This window comes from Aulonocara stuartgranti (genome assembly GCF_965226115.1).
Source record: "Aulonocara stuartgranti genome assembly, chromosome: 8".
NCBI lineage: Eukaryota > Metazoa > Chordata > Actinopteri > Cichliformes > Cichlidae > Aulonocara > Aulonocara stuartgranti.
The window spans coordinates 20,138,738-20,153,286 of NC_138959.1; the positions used below are offsets into that span (position 1 = coordinate 20,138,738).

A 14,549-nucleotide genomic window follows, 5' to 3' on the forward strand; every position below is an offset into this window, starting at 1 on the left:
AGACAGGTGAACATGGTTTATTCTCTAAAACCCAGCAGACAAACTGACAACATGTTCATTCACTGAACACAACATTTATTTGAAAACATGCAAATGAATCCCAGAATGCACAGATACACTGACAGAAAAGAAATTTGCTGGCTTAGTCTTCCAAAACCTGTAAACCTATAAATGCTAACATTATATGATAAATCTTATATACATACTACATGTTTAATTGAATTTACATTGTGCAAACACAGGTTTCCAAAGTGCTACCATCACGTCATTAAGTAAAATAGAGTTGTTTAGTGTTTTAGTCTATGATTTTAAGTGCTTTCTAAGCATCACATTGCACTGGGGGCAATATTTTTCAGATTGAAGGAGCTGAAAAATAAACCACTGACCTTCTGATCAGTAGATGACCCACTCAACCACGCAAGATGCCCATTACATATGGTTTTGGGCTTTAATCAGCACAGTTCAGTAGACTGTTTACAGTGGCTAGCCAATACTTGGACTTTTGATACATAAAATCTACTTTGATAATCAAACAGCAACACAAATGTTAAGAACAGAAAAAAATTGGATGGAGGGTGTAAGAAAGCACTCTCAAGTACCTTCATCAAAACACCAAATGACGGAGGAGGTACGGCTTTCTATTACTCCAGTAGTGTTAGACCTGAAGAATAAACATTTTTGGGATTGTAAAAAGTGCTTGTATGACTGAGTGGATGAATGCAATTTATAAAGTGCTCAAATAGAGTAAAAAAGAACTATTATTGATCCTTTTCCAGTATTTCCAAACACCTGCAGACCCAAAGTTTGGATGCATTAAAGGCTTCGGTGGGTTTTGTAAAGTGAGGTGTGGTATGACTGGCTGATGCCTTCACTGATGTTTGAGTCTGATCCTCGTCCATCCAGTGAAGTAAGGCCTGATAAACAGTAAAAAAAAAAAAAAAAAAAAAGGTTAACTGAGGTTTATTATATTATTTTATATTATTCAAAATATAAATATTATAAAAATATTATAAATATTAAAAATAAATATTATTTATTTTTTCTGATTTTTATTTGATGTATTTCTGTGTATCTTTCCATTTTTTATTTTTATATGCATTTTCAATACTGTGTGGGAGATTCTTGCATTCTTGCTTTGACAGTGACTGTTACCAGATGCTTCATAAACAACAAATAAGTGCAGTGTGATGACATTTCCACAAAACGTGGAAAACAAAATAAAGTACGAGAAAAAAAACGCCAAGTTAAAAATCAAGCCGGCACTGTGAAGCAGCCTGTGTGAAATATGTTTTTTACTATCTACTTGCTCAGCGCATTGGGGTCAAAATTCAGTCTGATTTAAAGGCCCACTGTGAACTCAAGCATGTCAGGTAGGCTGAGGACACAGTGCAGCGCATAGATTTAGCTAGAAATCTGAAATAATCAATATTTTTAACCCATGACCCCACATCAAATAAGTACTCAGATGAACTCTCACTATTCCAGCACAGAGTATACAAAGACTATATCTTTGTTAAAATAACAATGGTCTGATAAACTCCAATTAATGTCTTGCTGGTGCTGTATTTATTCAATAACCAAATAGTAAAGAGAGTAAAGGGATTAATATTGTAATTATCTCCTTGTCTTCAGCAATCAATGTGTCATTACCTTGTATCTTTCAGCTATATTGAAGCCGATTGCGAACTGCAGTTTGCGAAGGCAGATGGGACAAAAGTCCAAGGGCCTTCGATCAGACTCATCGAGGTGGTTGGAGCCTTGCATGACACAGCTCAACCACTGGCAATGTGAGATTCCAAACATGTGGCCGATCTCGTGAGTCATTGTCTGGAGCAGAAACACTAAAGTTACAATGAAGACTAAAAACAGACACAAGAGTGAAGGTTTACAAGGGTCTATGGAAATAAGTGCTTTGATAAGACATGTTGATACAAGTGGGCAGATCATGACCACTGGCAAACCAACAATAACTAAATACATTAAATAAACTGAGATGTTTCTTAGTAACCTTGCAGGATCGAAGCAGCAGAGAGCTAGTGATCGGTGGAGTGTAATAGCCGTCAAACACAGAATAATCCTTCTGCCTTGGCTGAAGATGCTTCTTCAGCCTTCCAGCATAACTTCTCTTATAGAAGTTGTCATCATATCTGGCAAAACTGAAAACGCCCATTCCTGTACACATTTAGGAAAAATTTGAGGAAAGGAAACAGGAAGCTATCTCCCCTCTAATGTATTTCACTTTAGCACTATCTAGTGGCTACTCAGTCACATTGCATCACACACAAAAAAACTAAGCATCTCCTCCCCAATGCTCATGGAACAAATTGCATCAAGACGGATTTGTGTTTGAATAACCTAGTGCTTTGCTTTTAGAAACCTCACCCTCTGTCAGAGAAGCTTGTCCAAAGACAAAGTTCCATGAATCTTTGGGGTAGAGGTCAATCATTGTGATTCCAACAATACAAAAAGCATCTTTTGGTTTCCTCTTCTTCAGAAATTGTAGCAGATCGCCTTTAGTTAAAGAGAAAAACAGTACTGACAAAGAAAATTGCACCAACCCAGATTGACACTGCAAGGAAAATGTCCAAAGTCACTAACTGATATGGAAAAATGTTAAATGTACGTTTTTTGTTTTTATTTTTAAGTCATTACCAGTAAGGATTTGAAGGTTGTAAGAGTTACTGTTGACCCTGAAAGAGCACTTTGTTTCAGACACTGCAACTGCTGGAAGCAACTTCACAGAAAGCCCGTAGAAGAAGGCTTGGCAGTAATCTCGCAGCCACTCCATATACTGGTCTGTCTGGGCAGCAACTTCTCCAAAAGAACCTACAACAAACAAAGTGCAGAATTAAGCCTAAGCAACCAAGTGGCATGCTGAATTTGGAGACCACACCCTTTTGTTGCACACACTAGACATACTTTACCCATTTGTAATGCCCAAAATTAACTGACTATAGTTTTTTCTTTCTCATTTTTTCTTCTCATGCTCTCTATGTCCACTGCTAAGGGCATCAACTGAAAGCTACTGAATCCTGTAAGAAACATTTCACAACTCCCCACACATACTCCGCTAGAACTGAGAGAAATAGAGATTCTGAGTACATGATATGCAGATATGCACACCTATGGTTTGAATATAAATAGTACTCTGGCTTTCATTTGGGGTCTTGCGATAAGGCTTTCTGTAAAAGGCCTCAAAGTCTTCGGGCTCCTCGGGGTGAGCGAGGATCCAGTCAGAGTCAGAGTGCACGGTGAGGAGTTGGAAAAGGGAACCCGGCTGCCCAGCGTGGAATCCTTCCTCCAGAAGGCGCTTTTCTTCTTTTGTGTACTTACTATAAACCTTAGTTAAATACTGAGAATTGGAGACCAAAGCTGTATGGAGTTTCTCTGGAGTGTACTGGATCACCTTCATCTGCAGGAGAAATGCATTGCATTAACTTGAATTACCCTGCAGACAAGACAATGTTTTTTCCCATCTTTTATCCCCCCATCACATAAATTGATTCTTTTTACTCCTTTTACATGGATGTCTTGCTCTCTTTGGATGCATGTGGCAAGGAAAAGTTTGACATTTTGAGAAATGTATTTGTAAATGTTTTTGCTTTCTTGCCGAGAGTTAGATAGGAGGACTGATCCACTCTAGTGTTTTGTGATAAACATTAAGCCACCAAGAGATCAAAGTAAGCTAAACTAAAATTAAAAGGGAGTGACTGCACCTGGCCAAAACAATTACAATTACGGTCCGACTACTTTGGATTCTCTGAAGGGAGGTACTGTGTGTAAAATGGCTGTACTTCCTGAACAGTTATTCTAACTCTTTTGTCAAACCCCTTCAATATAAAAGCTAAATACTTATGCACTAATTGTAGGCTAATTATATCAGGTCAGTCCAGTTCTGTCAGCAGCTAAATAGCGGAGACTGGAAGAAGAGAAAACCATTATCACACATTAATAGCAGCTACATTACATTACAGTAAATATAAACTCACAAGCTAGCTTAATGCTATATGATATTTTCTAAAGAATAGTTAGCAAACGCGTTTTTGCACTTTTGTTCGACACACAATAAAAAAACACTTAAAACACTTAAAAGTACAAATAAGGCAAATGGGTCAATAGGGAAGGATACAATAATGAGAAAATACCTTAACCGACACTTCTATTTGTTCACACCGGAAGCTATATTTACGTCATGTAAACAGAGGGGCGGGGTTAAAGAAAAAAGAAAGCTCGCAGTCGCGATTGTCTTCCAAAAGACTTCGGAGTATCACGTATTGTAGTGCAGACATTAAAATCAGATTTATCGTAAACTTGCCGGTCTGGTTTCTCGTAGCGGACTGTTGCAAACTAAAGAGAACAATTCAACACGCTTATTGGCAAGTAGACGTCATACGAAAGCGGAAGAACTTTCGGTTAGTGCAGCTAAAGTTAGCTAGATAAGTGGCTACTCAAACGGTAGCAGGTAGCAGCTAGCGGGCTAGCTTGCTTCTTTGCTGTCATGACCGGGGCTCCTCGAGATTTCACAGCGTAAACGAGAATACCTAGCAACTTGCTTGTTAGCTTTTATTCGTTCGGCTAAATTTGTGGCCCCGCCGAGACGCTGGCAGAGCGGAGATTTTTTGCTTTCCTGTGGCTACCGGTGCTTCTTCAGCCGGCTGAAGATAGCTCGTTTTACACACCCTGGACTTCCCAGTGAGATGAGAGAGAGCAGCATTGCCAAAGCATTTAAATAAGACATCTTAACCCGGCTGACAAGGAGTGTCAACCTTTCTGTTTGCCAAAAATAAGCATCCGATAAGACTGGAGAAATGCTGACTGACAGCAGGTAAAGACGAGAACATACATTTTCACAATATTTCACAATTATTTATTATAGGATCATCACCATATGGAAAAATACACTGAGTTATTATGTCATTGTAATTCAATGTTATGACTAAGTCACATTTTTCAGGCATCCAAGTTCTAGTCATATAATATAGCTTCATACAGACCCCAGTAAAGCTGTGTAAGTCTGTATGGTCTCATAGTACCAGTGCCACATGCCTGTTCATATAACTGCTTCAGCCTGTGTTGCTATTTTTGGTTCCTCGTCATGTACTCTCTTTCTGATACTCTTGGCTTCCTCCGCCCAATCTGTCTCCCCCTCCCTGCATCATTTCTGTCACACAATCTCTCTGTTCCTTGCATCGCTGTTTTGTACAGGAAAAGGCACCATAGCTGCGACAGCGAGGAAGACCAACAGCTGAGGCCTCAGGCCAAGAGGTCAGGAGGGGGTCCCTCGTTGCTTGTATCAGATTTGGACTCAGAGGTGAGACACATACATAGATTGTGGATTTGCTCCTGATTGTCTATAAAAGTTGACGTCTTTTACCTTATAATGTAAATCTTGCTGCATTTTTGCAGATAGAGCACGTGTCTTGGGATCACATACAGTGCGCCGCTGTCAGAAAGAGCTTAGACCGTCTTTATTCACAGGCTGTGCATCCATCTGTGAAGCTGCTGTTCAGACTCCAACTCTGTTCTGTGTTTGCAGTCTTCCAGCAGTGACAGCAGCAATGGGATCAGCAGTCCAGAGAGAGCAATAGTGGCCACCACCAGACCATGCATACACAGCCAAAACAGCTGCAGGACCCAGGACCCCGTCAGCCCAAAGCCCGAAGTCTCTGCCAGCTCCTTGCCGCACGGTTTCCATGGTGACGGAAGAAGTGTCTCATATGACTACATCAACAGAGTCCTGAGGGAGGCGCACTTCAGCAGTCTGCAGACCAGAGGACGACCAGGGTCGACATGACCGTGACCTCCGGCCCTCGCCCGACCTTGCCTCCTGACCATTTTGTCCCTCACCCATCAGTGTCAACACTGCTGGCATGATGGTGCCTCCCAGAAAGCCTCAATAACACCATGGGGTCAGGTGTAAGGCGATGATGTGTAGGGAATAGGGTTGCAACAGTATGAGATTTTCACTGTCTCTGAAAATATTATGGTATTACAAAGTTCTTATCATTATTATTATTAATAACAACTTTTTTATTGATTGAAATGTATGTGGCATGATAACTTTCAGTTGTCGTACCATCGCACACGACATATTATGAAAACAGCATACAGCTGCAACCCCACTGGGGAGGTTTATGGATCCTGGGCTCATCCCCACCTCGACATGTACCATTTGTCAAGATCATAAGCACATCCGCCTTTCCATGGCCCAGCCACTGTGGTTTTCTGTGCAGTATCGATGTGTACGTGTGGATTTGTGTGTATGTGTGTGTGTATGCATGCACCCCGTGCACTTTATGAAGAGGTCTCCTTCTCTTTACATGCGTGCGTCGATGCGTGGACATTTTCATTGGTGCTAATCACAAGAAAAGTGTGATGATGATGATGATCCAAAGTGCTTGCAGAACTAAATAAAGCTAAGCACTTTACTCTGGAAGTCTTTCTGTTTACTCTTGACTGGGACAGTCGGTCGCTTGTTTCCATCAGAGAAGTGGGAGTTATTGTGATCCCATATGGAGAAGGCCAATGGATTCACTCCTAAGGAGCACGATCAATACAATCCATTAAAGAATATTTTAGGCTTTGTTTTCTCTAACCAAAGCTATAAAGTTAGAGCATTCTACTTTTTGCAGTCACTGGCTAAATGAATCTAAAATGTCTAGGTGTGGTTGGTCAGTGGGTTTAAGAGGATGGAACAGAGATCCTCATAGACTTTTTGGCTGAAATCCAACCTTAGATTAAACCCTGGCTAATTATAGGTCCTTAAGAAGGCACTGTGGAAAGTGCAGGTCAGGCAGCACTCCGCTCGGCACAGCGCTTCTAACAAAAACAGACTCTTTAAAATAATTTAGAACCCAGTGTTTACTTGTTCCACATTTTCCACATTGTGTATCTGTGTGTCATAAGCCGGTCAGCCATACTTGTTTATGGGTGGTTTAATATGACCAGTACACTGTGTTTGGAATAAAATGAAATGTAAAAGTGATTCATATGTAATTTCCCTGAATCATTTGAAATAAAGTGTTGCCAAAAGTGATGTGTGCAAACATGTCGGATAAAAAAAACAAAACAAATCACATCAAGACTGCGTAGTGGTTAGTGCTGTGACAAAAATACAGCATGCTTTATTGTCCTGCATGTTGAACAGCTTGGCTTGTGTTCACTGAACTGAAACACATCAGTGGCGTTCATTATAGTACAATTACGCTGAATTACGATTTAGGCGTGTAGTTTGAACTACATTCCACTGCAATAAATATGTAACTGAAACAATGAAGGCAAACCTTTGCTGAAATGAGAAATCCTTTATGACTGCTTACATATGATCAAACAGTCGAGACATTAGTTATGCACACACAATAACCCAAAAATATTAATTCCCCCAAGTTTTTTTTTTTTTTAAATCATGCACTCTACAAGTCTCATTTTAGTCAACAGAGCAGACATAATAAATAAATTTCTAAATTTACACTTGGAACATTTACAATGACTTAATAGCTTAGTACCAAAAATAATGGAAGACAACTCTCTTTTGATTTGAGTTCATAAGAAAAGCGACTGTAGTGCAAATTTCAAACAGAGGTTCTCCCCCTCAGAGGTTCAGGCCGTGCTGCAGAGGTGGAAGTTGTTACATAAAAGAAATCCTGAGAAAAAGCAACCACCAGTGTGCCCCGCAAAGCCAAAACACAGTAACTGCGTACTTTATTAGATTTAAATTTAGGCCTACATCTGTCATTTTACTATTTAAACATTATGATTTCACAGAAGTGTCATTTTTAGGGAAAATGGAAAAGTAGCAGGTTGGAGCATTTTTGTTTGCAAATGATGCAGGAACTAAAACTGGTGCTGCTGAAGACTAGCCTCGCTTAGGCTTTGGTTTGGACTTTTATTTGATCAGCCTTCCAGATATTGAATAAGCCTTTTCATAAACCATGATTTTTTTTTTAAAGAAGTATTTATTCATTAGTTCTTTTTCCCCCTCATAACACATGTCAAGGCTGTGCTTTCCTTGCACTATGTAGAAAGGGGACCCATTATGTTTTTTATTTGCTTAAACAGATGGAAGTTTCAAATAATGAGGTCAGTGTTTGCTCAAGTAATTCTTGTAAGCTAAAAGCTCAGGCTTCAGATTGATCGAAACATTTTTTTCCTACCCGTCTCTGTATGACATCAGTGAGAGCAGATACCCCTAATGAGACCACCTCAGGTACACAGATCTGGCCATGAGCACAGAAGAGTAAAAGACAGCTCGTTTCTGACGGTGAGGATGAACTGATGAGCTGCACTGAGGCCCAGTATGACATAAATAAATGTGATTTTGAACTGTAATGTCATGCACAGCTGCACAAGAGTCTTGGATTAAAGATACGGAGGTGGAAAAACAGCTTAAGTTTTCTAAAGTAAATGTTACAAAGATCTCTCATTTCATGTTTTCTGCAGTTATTGTCCTGTAACTTTGTAAGGCAGAGTAAAGACCTCTTATCCAAGACAACTTCAGTCATTAAATACTTTTAAAATACACTGCAGCAGACAAAGACCTGTCTTTAAGAAGACAAACCATCCATAGATGGACATGATCTGCAGGCTCTATTTATGAGTCCCAAATCTCACTCTTGGCCCAATTTGCTGTTTAAAAACAGTTTCTGAAGAGGCACACAGATAAGAAAAGAAACTGAATTAGAATCTGCTATCCACTTACAACTTAACTGGTTGGATCTTGGTTTGGAACATTAAACAGGTTTCCAAAAGGATCAACGCATGATGACATCATTGGTTTAAAGTAGAACAGCTCTAAACGGTTGCCTGCAATCAAAAGTTGAGAAAGGAGAAAGCTGATACTGACTGGCTGCAATTAGATGCAGAGGAACTGCAAACTGAGGGAACATCCTCACTGGTTTTACTGGTGATAGATGAGTTCACTGAACAATCGGACTTATGCACAGCGTCCATCTCCTTTATCCTGTCGCCTATTTTGTCCTCCACCTCTTCATGTGATGTTTCACTGTTACACAGCGGCTTTCCTTTGGTCACCAGCTCCATGCCACTGAACAGAGACAGTCTGCTCTGGGGGTGTGGCTTACTCTGAGGTTCACATGAAGCAAGGGTGCTTTTATCTTGAACAGTCTCGGAATCTTCAGCATGCAGTCTCACCTCGCCTGTCCTTACTGGTTGGACCTGATCTTCTGCTAATTCGTGGCTCTGAGCCAGATCCTGACTAGGAGGGGGAGATGGGTGCTTTGGTGGTTGAATGACACCTGCAGATGAAGTGTCCGGCTGTTGAAGTTTGAAACTGTCAAACAAGTGTGTTGGCAGTAAATTGCTGCTAGAGGTGTGAAGCTGATTCACTGTTGCCTGATGGCTGTTCACTGCATCCTGCCTGGTAGCATGCAGAGATCCGCCCATCAAAGCCTCAAACTGTCGCAAGATCTAGTCAGAGGAGATATGCAGATTAAAAAAAAAGAAAAAGAAAAAAAAGCACAAATAAGTATTATTGGGTTTACTACTTGTCCTTAAGTAGTCTCCCTCTGCTTCGTTTACCTTGGTGGCTTTATTTGCCACCGGTCCTGGAGGGCCCTCGCTCAGCTGGCGAAGTCTGTGCTGTGTGGCTCCAAACATTTGTTCCAGAGAGAGGAGGTCAGAGGTCATCAGGGATGCGACAGCACACAGCGCCCGCTGCAAGAGTAGACAAACAACACTATAATCAGAGTAAAGTTGAAACAAAGAATTCTGATTTTCGATGTCTTCTCATTGTTACCATCTTAATGGTGTAGGAAGGATCTTGAAGCTTGCAAGACAGCAACTCCACCACAACCTCACAGTTAAGAATGGAGCACCTGACAGAGTTAAAAAAAAAAAAAAAAAAAAAAACAAAGAAAAAAAAAAGAGAGACTGAAATCGTGCCACAAGTCCCAACAATTTACTGCATCACAGAAACCAAAACAACCAATAAAAAAGCTTAAAATAGAATAGAGTAAAATAGTTGAATTAAATAAAAATAACACAAAAGCAGGAGCACAAAAATGTATAATAAGATGAAAATAGCTCAATTAATAATATTAAAAAAGGCAACTGAATACAATCAGGAGTTTACTAAAAAACTAATTAAAAATGAGAAACCAGCTTGTAGAAAAGAACCAGCCCAGGCTGTTGTGTTTTCAATGGGATTTTGGTGCACTGACTCTTTGATGAAGTGTTGGCTCTCCTCTCTGGAAAGGAAAACTTTGGAGCCTTCAGTCAGTTTATTGATGAGTGCCATCTCCTGACCACAATCCCCTAGCTGCAAGGCCTCCACCCTGGAAACCACACAAAGTATGAGAGGAAAGTAACAAACTTAAAGAAAACACAGGCTTATAATGCTCAGGAACATGGCTTACTGCATAGAAAAACTGACAATCCTGGCAAAAGGTTTATTCTTAGGTGACCAGTAAACAGTAAATTGTACAAACTGCACACAGAACATTTGGAGATTATGCTACAAGCTCCTAAATGTGACTGCACTGGAATAAAAACAGCTGGTTTAACAAACTACAAGCCCTCTTCAAACATGAACAATTTTCTGATGTTTCCTTTTCTCGTGTGTCACACAACAGGAGATTAAATGCACTGTCACTGTACAGGCATTGGGTAAAGTCTGTTTAAAATCCAGTACTTGCTCTCAGCTAATGCATTAAAAAGAAAAAAAAAAAGGCTCGAGGGCATGATGTGTTAAAAAGGTTAAACTTTTTTGACACTGACCGATCTGATAGGTCCCCACTGCTCTCTCTGCTGGCCCCTGATTGGCTTCCTGTGCCAGCTGACTTGCTGCCCACCGACGCCCTGCTATTGGCAGCGATGTCCTGAGAGGAGTTGTGAGAGGAGCTGTTGCCACTGTCCGTCTCTTCCCAGCCACCTCCTACCTGCCCCGGACACCACTTAGTCACTGGTGAAGTGAAGACACATGAGGAAAACCTTAATTTATAAACATCTGTTCGCTACTAAGGCTTCAGTTGATACTTTTTCCTCAATCTTGCCTCAATAAAATGCGTAATTGTGCCAGCTTCATTTCTGACCTTTCGGTCTACAAGCAGGCAGATTATAGGCACACGCTGGCACGGCCACCTCTATGGGTGCAGAAGGCGCCACCACGGCCCGGTAATGGTTGTCATGGAGACGGATCCCCTGATGCTCAGTAGGGGGAAGGACAGCGCTCGCCACCACCTCAGCTGCTTTCTGAATCTTATCCAGAAGTGAGTCGCTGCCTGCTGCAAGGCACAGGTCCAGAAATTTACACACACAGTAAGTTTGATTTGTATGTACTGTGCAGCTCGGCTTCCCTCACCTGTCCCCTGCTTTCTTGGACTGTATCCAAAACCCTGCATTCCTGATCTGTGGGAAGTGGCCGATCCCATACCTAAAGAGAATGAAACAAATTAACTATTGTACACACAATGCAATTTAATGACTACTTCTTTCATCCCATCTACAGATACCCATTCTCTTCTATTACTTGTTTATTACATGGCGCTAAAGTCAAACCTGATAGCAAAGTGATGTACAATAGTTTGGCATACAGGACGTAGTACATATATTTGGGTCTTTAAGTCTTTAAAGCTTATATCTTTCATCAGGAAAATTATACTTTCTAATTCATTTTTGAGTTATCACTTTCACAAACTTTGGTGTCCACGTCACCCGCCCGCCTGCCCATCTTTGAAAGATGAGTGCCGTTTATGGTCATAATCAATGTGTGTTAGCACTTACCCATTGTAGGGGGGGCAAGGTTAGTTGAAGTGATACTGTTTTTGGAGGGAATGACATCTGTGAAAAGTAAGCGGGCCACTTCCTGTAAATGGATGAACGGCAAAGAATAAAAGTTCTTATTCAAGCCACCTTCCCTTTCTGTGTAACTAACTATATTGAGATGAAAATACAAAACAACCCATGTCGTACCTGTGCTGTATTCCTCACTTTCTCATATAATGCTGTGCCATGGATGGGATCAGGAGGGCCGCTGTAAACTTATCAAATAAAAATTACCCAAAGTGAATATGTATGAACGATGGCAGCAGCAAAATAATGAAAGTTGAACGCACAAATGAGAAAAATCTAACCGGATGCTTGCTGGATGAAGGTGGAGTTCCTTCTGAGTTCTGTGAGGAAATGGTTGGACCCATGACCACAGAGGTGGACAAAAATCTTCAGCACCTGATACACCAGAAGCAAGAACAGAACCCACACTTACTCGTAAACTGCAATCAGCAATGTACAGGTCCTTTAAAGAGACAGAAACAGTAGCAAAAGCAATTCTCTCACCTTCAGTTTGACATGACAGGACTCCACTTGTAGCCTCTCCAGGAGGTATTCCAACAAACACTGACCACAACCTGAAGACTCATGGGAGATTTCTACAGTGTGCTTAGAATTAAGGATATAACACTTCATCACACAGATATTACTACTCCCATGGTTTAGCTGGTATAAACATTTGACTGATAACCCACGTGAGACCTTTTCTTCACACACACAAAAAATATAATTTTAACCTATCCTATCCTAGCCATGCTCAAGGTATGTACCCATCAGTGATTATGTAGAGTCATGGCCACAGCCTACTTATACAGCTCTAAGATGCAAAAGAGGCCAGCAGGAGTAGGAACTTTTTGCAGTCAACAGCAGAAGCAGCTAAAGGATACTTCCAATCTCCTGGAAAAGGTAGCCAGGACAGGGGTTTTCATCATCTGCTGTAGCCTTCATCAGGGTGGGCACCTTGGATAGTTAGACGAAATTGTGGTTTACCACTTCGGTTGACCGCAAACTGACCCTTAAACCAGTGTGCAGCATTAAGTTTTAACGAAACAACCTGACACGTCCAGTGAAAAACAGAAAGTAAAAAGCCAAAAGATGTTGGTTAAGGATGTTAGCTAGCAGGCTAAAAGAAAGCTATGGTTTCGCAAAAGCTAATAGATTTAAATAAGTACGTCAACGTTACGTGACATTTAACATGTTCGTTTCGGCTTCTCTGTGTTCTTTTTTTTAAAATAACGACTGTCGATATTACTTACTTTCTGAAGAAAGGCTAATCGTTCCATAAATGTTGCCATGATTTAGCAGTCCCAGCTGCGGGTTACTCATCTTCCTTCGAGGTGTACGATGGAAAGGCGGGGCTTGAGGTGACCGCTAGCCAATAACAAAACACTAAGCAGCAATCCTCGACTCTATTGGCGTTGTGGTTAAACCAGGAGTTGGAACATGACGAATCAACCTTCAGAAATGCTTTTTCTGACAAGGAAATGAACGAATCATAGTTCAGATTTTTTTATGGGCGTAAACAGTCGTCAACATGGCGCTGCCCAGGGTTTTCACCGGAGCTCCGTCTGTTAGTTGTATGATAAAAATAATTTCGGTTCTTTTGAGTTGTCAGAGGTTTTAAGAAACTATTTGACACGAAAATATTGCTGCTTCGTTTTTTTTTAAATCGTTGACTTAAAAAATTTACCAGATATTAAAACAAATCTATTTACGCCTGAACAGCATGTCTGGGTCAAATGTCTGGAGTCGCACTAGGGAGAAAATGAGACTTTTCCCGGAACTTTTTGCACAGTGTGCGAACGAGGTAAGTACATGGTGGAAAAATACTGCTTGGTAGATTATCCTTTGAACGGGTTCAACTCTGGAACCTCTCTTCTTCTCATTAGATATGAATAAACTTAGCTGCCTCTCCCATCAAAGCCAGCTGCCATCTCTACAGCAGCTCCCAGTAGGGGACATCCAAAATATTTCCTCATTTAAGCTTTTAACAATATACACGTGCTGCCATGTACTTTATTATCTCAAGATGTAGTTTACAAAAAGACCTACCAGTTAATTATTCTTTAAAGCACACATAAGCACTTGTTTGTATTGTATTATTATTTTTTATTACTAGATTTACCTAGTTAACATTTTAGAGCATGGTTTAGCTTCTGGTGAATTTTTGGCAATAAAGTTAATGTGCCAATTCTTAATAAACAAACAGTGGAAATTAAGTTAATAAAAATGGGTACATTTGTTAATAAAACATTGGTCCAAGTAATGCAGTTATTTATTACATTAACAAATGTGCTTCATGTGACGTTTTAATTTGTGTGTTATTCAGGCAGCAGTGTATGGAAAGTGTGTAGCTGCTACCACAACAGGCACACAGGAGCTGAGGAAGGATCTGTGTGCCAAAGAGTTTGAAGCACTGAAGATCTGCTTTACCAATGCAGTAAGTGCCAGTGTCAGCAACTGTCACACTGAAAGTTCTGTTTAATGTTATCCATTTACCTATTTATATATTTGATTTTATTACAGGCCAAAAAAAGAGCCAGATGAATGGAAATCATCCAGGCTTATCTGGACCAATCTCAAGAAGACCAAGTTGACTGACTTTTGATGCTAAGAAGTTTTTCACGTTGGTGTGGTTGAGATAAGCCATTAAGAACTGCCGTAGTCTTTAACGTGAAAACCTGTGCGTGTCTGTGTGTAAATAAATAAAACCCTGACTTTGATGTTTCGATATATGATCTTTATTAATTTTTATCAGCAAAATG

At 40.4% G+C, this 14,549-nt stretch overlaps 4 protein-coding genes across 10 annotated transcripts; 2 read left to right on the forward strand and 2 right to left on the reverse strand.

Moving 5' to 3' along the window:
- Window position 1: 1 nt before the first annotated feature.
- Window positions 2–4,233, reverse strand: amz2 (archaelysin family metallopeptidase 2). 3 transcript variants are annotated; one of them, XM_082544373.1, is made up of 7 exons: window positions 4,146–4,233; window positions 3,334–3,412; window positions 2,653–2,826; window positions 2,383–2,511; window positions 2,009–2,172; window positions 1,651–1,827; window positions 2–914 (listed from the first exon to the last, which is right to left on the reverse strand). In XM_082544373.1, the coding sequence occupies exons 2-7, from the start codon at window positions 3,410–3,412 to the stop codon at window positions 759–761; spliced, it is 879 nt and encodes a 292-aa protein (XP_082400499.1). In that variant the 5' UTR covers window positions 4,146–4,233; the 3' UTR covers window positions 2–758. The 3 variants fall into 3 exon arrangements, with proteins under 3 accessions (XP_082400499.1, XP_082400497.1, XP_082400498.1); XM_082544371.1 differs by having other exon boundaries at window positions 3,124–3,412; XM_082544372.1 differs by lacking the exon at window positions 4,146–4,233 and adding an exon at window positions 3,990–4,139 and having other exon boundaries at window positions 3,124–3,412.
- Window positions 4,201–6,428, forward strand: LOC309713035 (protein VCF1). The gene is made up of 3 exons (XM_082544374.1): window positions 4,201–4,825; window positions 5,206–5,311; window positions 5,537–6,428. The coding sequence occupies exons 1-3, from the start codon at window positions 4,809–4,811 to the stop codon at window positions 5,792–5,794; spliced, it is 381 nt and encodes a 126-aa protein (XP_082400500.1). The 5' UTR covers window positions 4,201–4,808; the 3' UTR covers window positions 5,795–6,428.
- A 661-nt stretch (window positions 6,429–7,089) lies between these two features.
- tepsin (TEPSIN adaptor related protein complex 4 accessory protein) lies at window positions 7,090–13,158 on the reverse strand. Of its 4 annotated transcripts, none has more exons than XM_082544357.1 (13): window positions 13,041–13,158; window positions 12,672–12,744; window positions 12,292–12,383; window positions 12,090–12,183; window positions 11,929–11,996; window positions 11,740–11,821; window positions 11,318–11,389; window positions 11,049–11,237; window positions 10,735–10,918; window positions 10,179–10,292; window positions 9,755–9,833; window positions 9,538–9,672; window positions 7,090–9,426 (listed from the first exon to the last, which is right to left on the reverse strand). In XM_082544357.1, exons 1-13 carry the CDS (start codon window positions 13,077–13,079, stop codon window positions 8,809–8,811), a joined length of 1,839 nt encoding a protein of 612 aa, XP_082400483.1. In that variant the 5' UTR covers window positions 13,080–13,158; the 3' UTR covers window positions 7,090–8,808. The 4 variants fall into 4 exon arrangements, with proteins under 4 accessions (XP_082400483.1, XP_082400482.1, XP_082400485.1 ...); XM_082544356.1 differs by having other exon boundaries at window positions 11,049–11,240; window positions 13,041–13,157; XM_082544359.1 differs by having other exon boundaries at window positions 11,049–11,240; window positions 12,672–12,799; window positions 13,041–13,143.
- A 127-nt stretch (window positions 13,159–13,285) lies between these two features.
- Window positions 13,286–14,507, forward strand: ndufaf8 (NADH:ubiquinone oxidoreductase complex assembly factor 8). Of its 2 annotated transcripts, none has more exons than XM_082544825.1 (3): window positions 13,286–13,591; window positions 14,114–14,236; window positions 14,322–14,507. In XM_082544825.1, the coding sequence occupies exons 1-3, from the start codon at window positions 13,511–13,513 to the stop codon at window positions 14,379–14,381; spliced, it is 264 nt and encodes an 87-aa protein (XP_082400951.1). In that variant the 5' UTR covers window positions 13,286–13,510; the 3' UTR covers window positions 14,382–14,507. The 2 variants fall into 2 exon arrangements, with proteins under 2 accessions (XP_082400951.1, XP_082400952.1); XM_082544826.1 differs by having other exon boundaries at window positions 14,114–14,224; window positions 14,311–14,507.
- The last annotated feature ends 42 nt before the right edge of the window (window positions 14,508–14,549 follow it).

What these genes read in the sequence shown, in the direction of transcription:
- LOC309713035 (XM_082544374.1), top strand. An exon ending in TATCAGATTTGGACTCAGAG is followed by an intron (nt 5,312 to 5,536) that starts GTGAGACACATA and finishes CTGTGTTTGCAG; the next exon opens with TCTTCCAGCAGTGACAGCAG.
- tepsin (XM_082544356.1), bottom strand. Translation starts at nt 13,079, where the DNA reads ATGGCAACATTTATGGAACGATTAGCCTTTCTTCAGAAA. An exon ending in CCTTTTCCAGGAGATTGGAA is followed by an intron (nt 12,384 to 12,671) that starts GTATCCTTTAGC and finishes AGCACACTGTAG; the next exon opens with AAATCTCCCATGAGTCTTCA. An exon ending in CTTCATCCAGCAAGCATCCG is followed by an intron (nt 11,997 to 12,089) that starts GTTAGATTTTTC and finishes TTATTTGATAAG; the next exon opens with TTTACAGCGGCCCTCCTGAT.
- ndufaf8 (XM_082544825.1), top strand. Translation starts at nt 13,511, where the DNA reads ATGTCTGGGTCAAATGTCTGGAGTCGCACTAGGGAGAAAATGAGACTT. An exon ending in TTGCACAGTGTGCGAACGAG is followed by an intron (nt 13,592 to 14,113) that starts GTAAGTACATGG and finishes TGTGTTATTCAG; the next exon opens with GCAGCAGTGTATGGAAAGTG. An exon ending in CCAATGCAGTAAGTGCCAGT is followed by an intron (nt 14,237 to 14,321) that starts GTCAGCAACTGT and finishes GGCCAAAAAAAG; the next exon opens with AGCCAGATGAATGGAAATCA.
- amz2 (XM_082544371.1), bottom strand. Translation starts at nt 3,412, where the DNA reads ATGAAGGTGATCCAGTACACTCCAGAGAAACTCCATACAGCTTTGGTC. An exon ending in CAACCTTCAAATCCTTACTG is followed by an intron (nt 2,512 to 2,652) that starts GTAATGACTTAA and finishes CTTTAACTAAAG; the next exon opens with GCGATCTGCTACAATTTCTG. An exon ending in ATATAGCTGAAAGATACAAG is followed by an intron (nt 915 to 1,650) that starts GTAATGACACAT and finishes ACTGTTTATCAG; the next exon opens with GCCTTACTTCACTGGATGGA.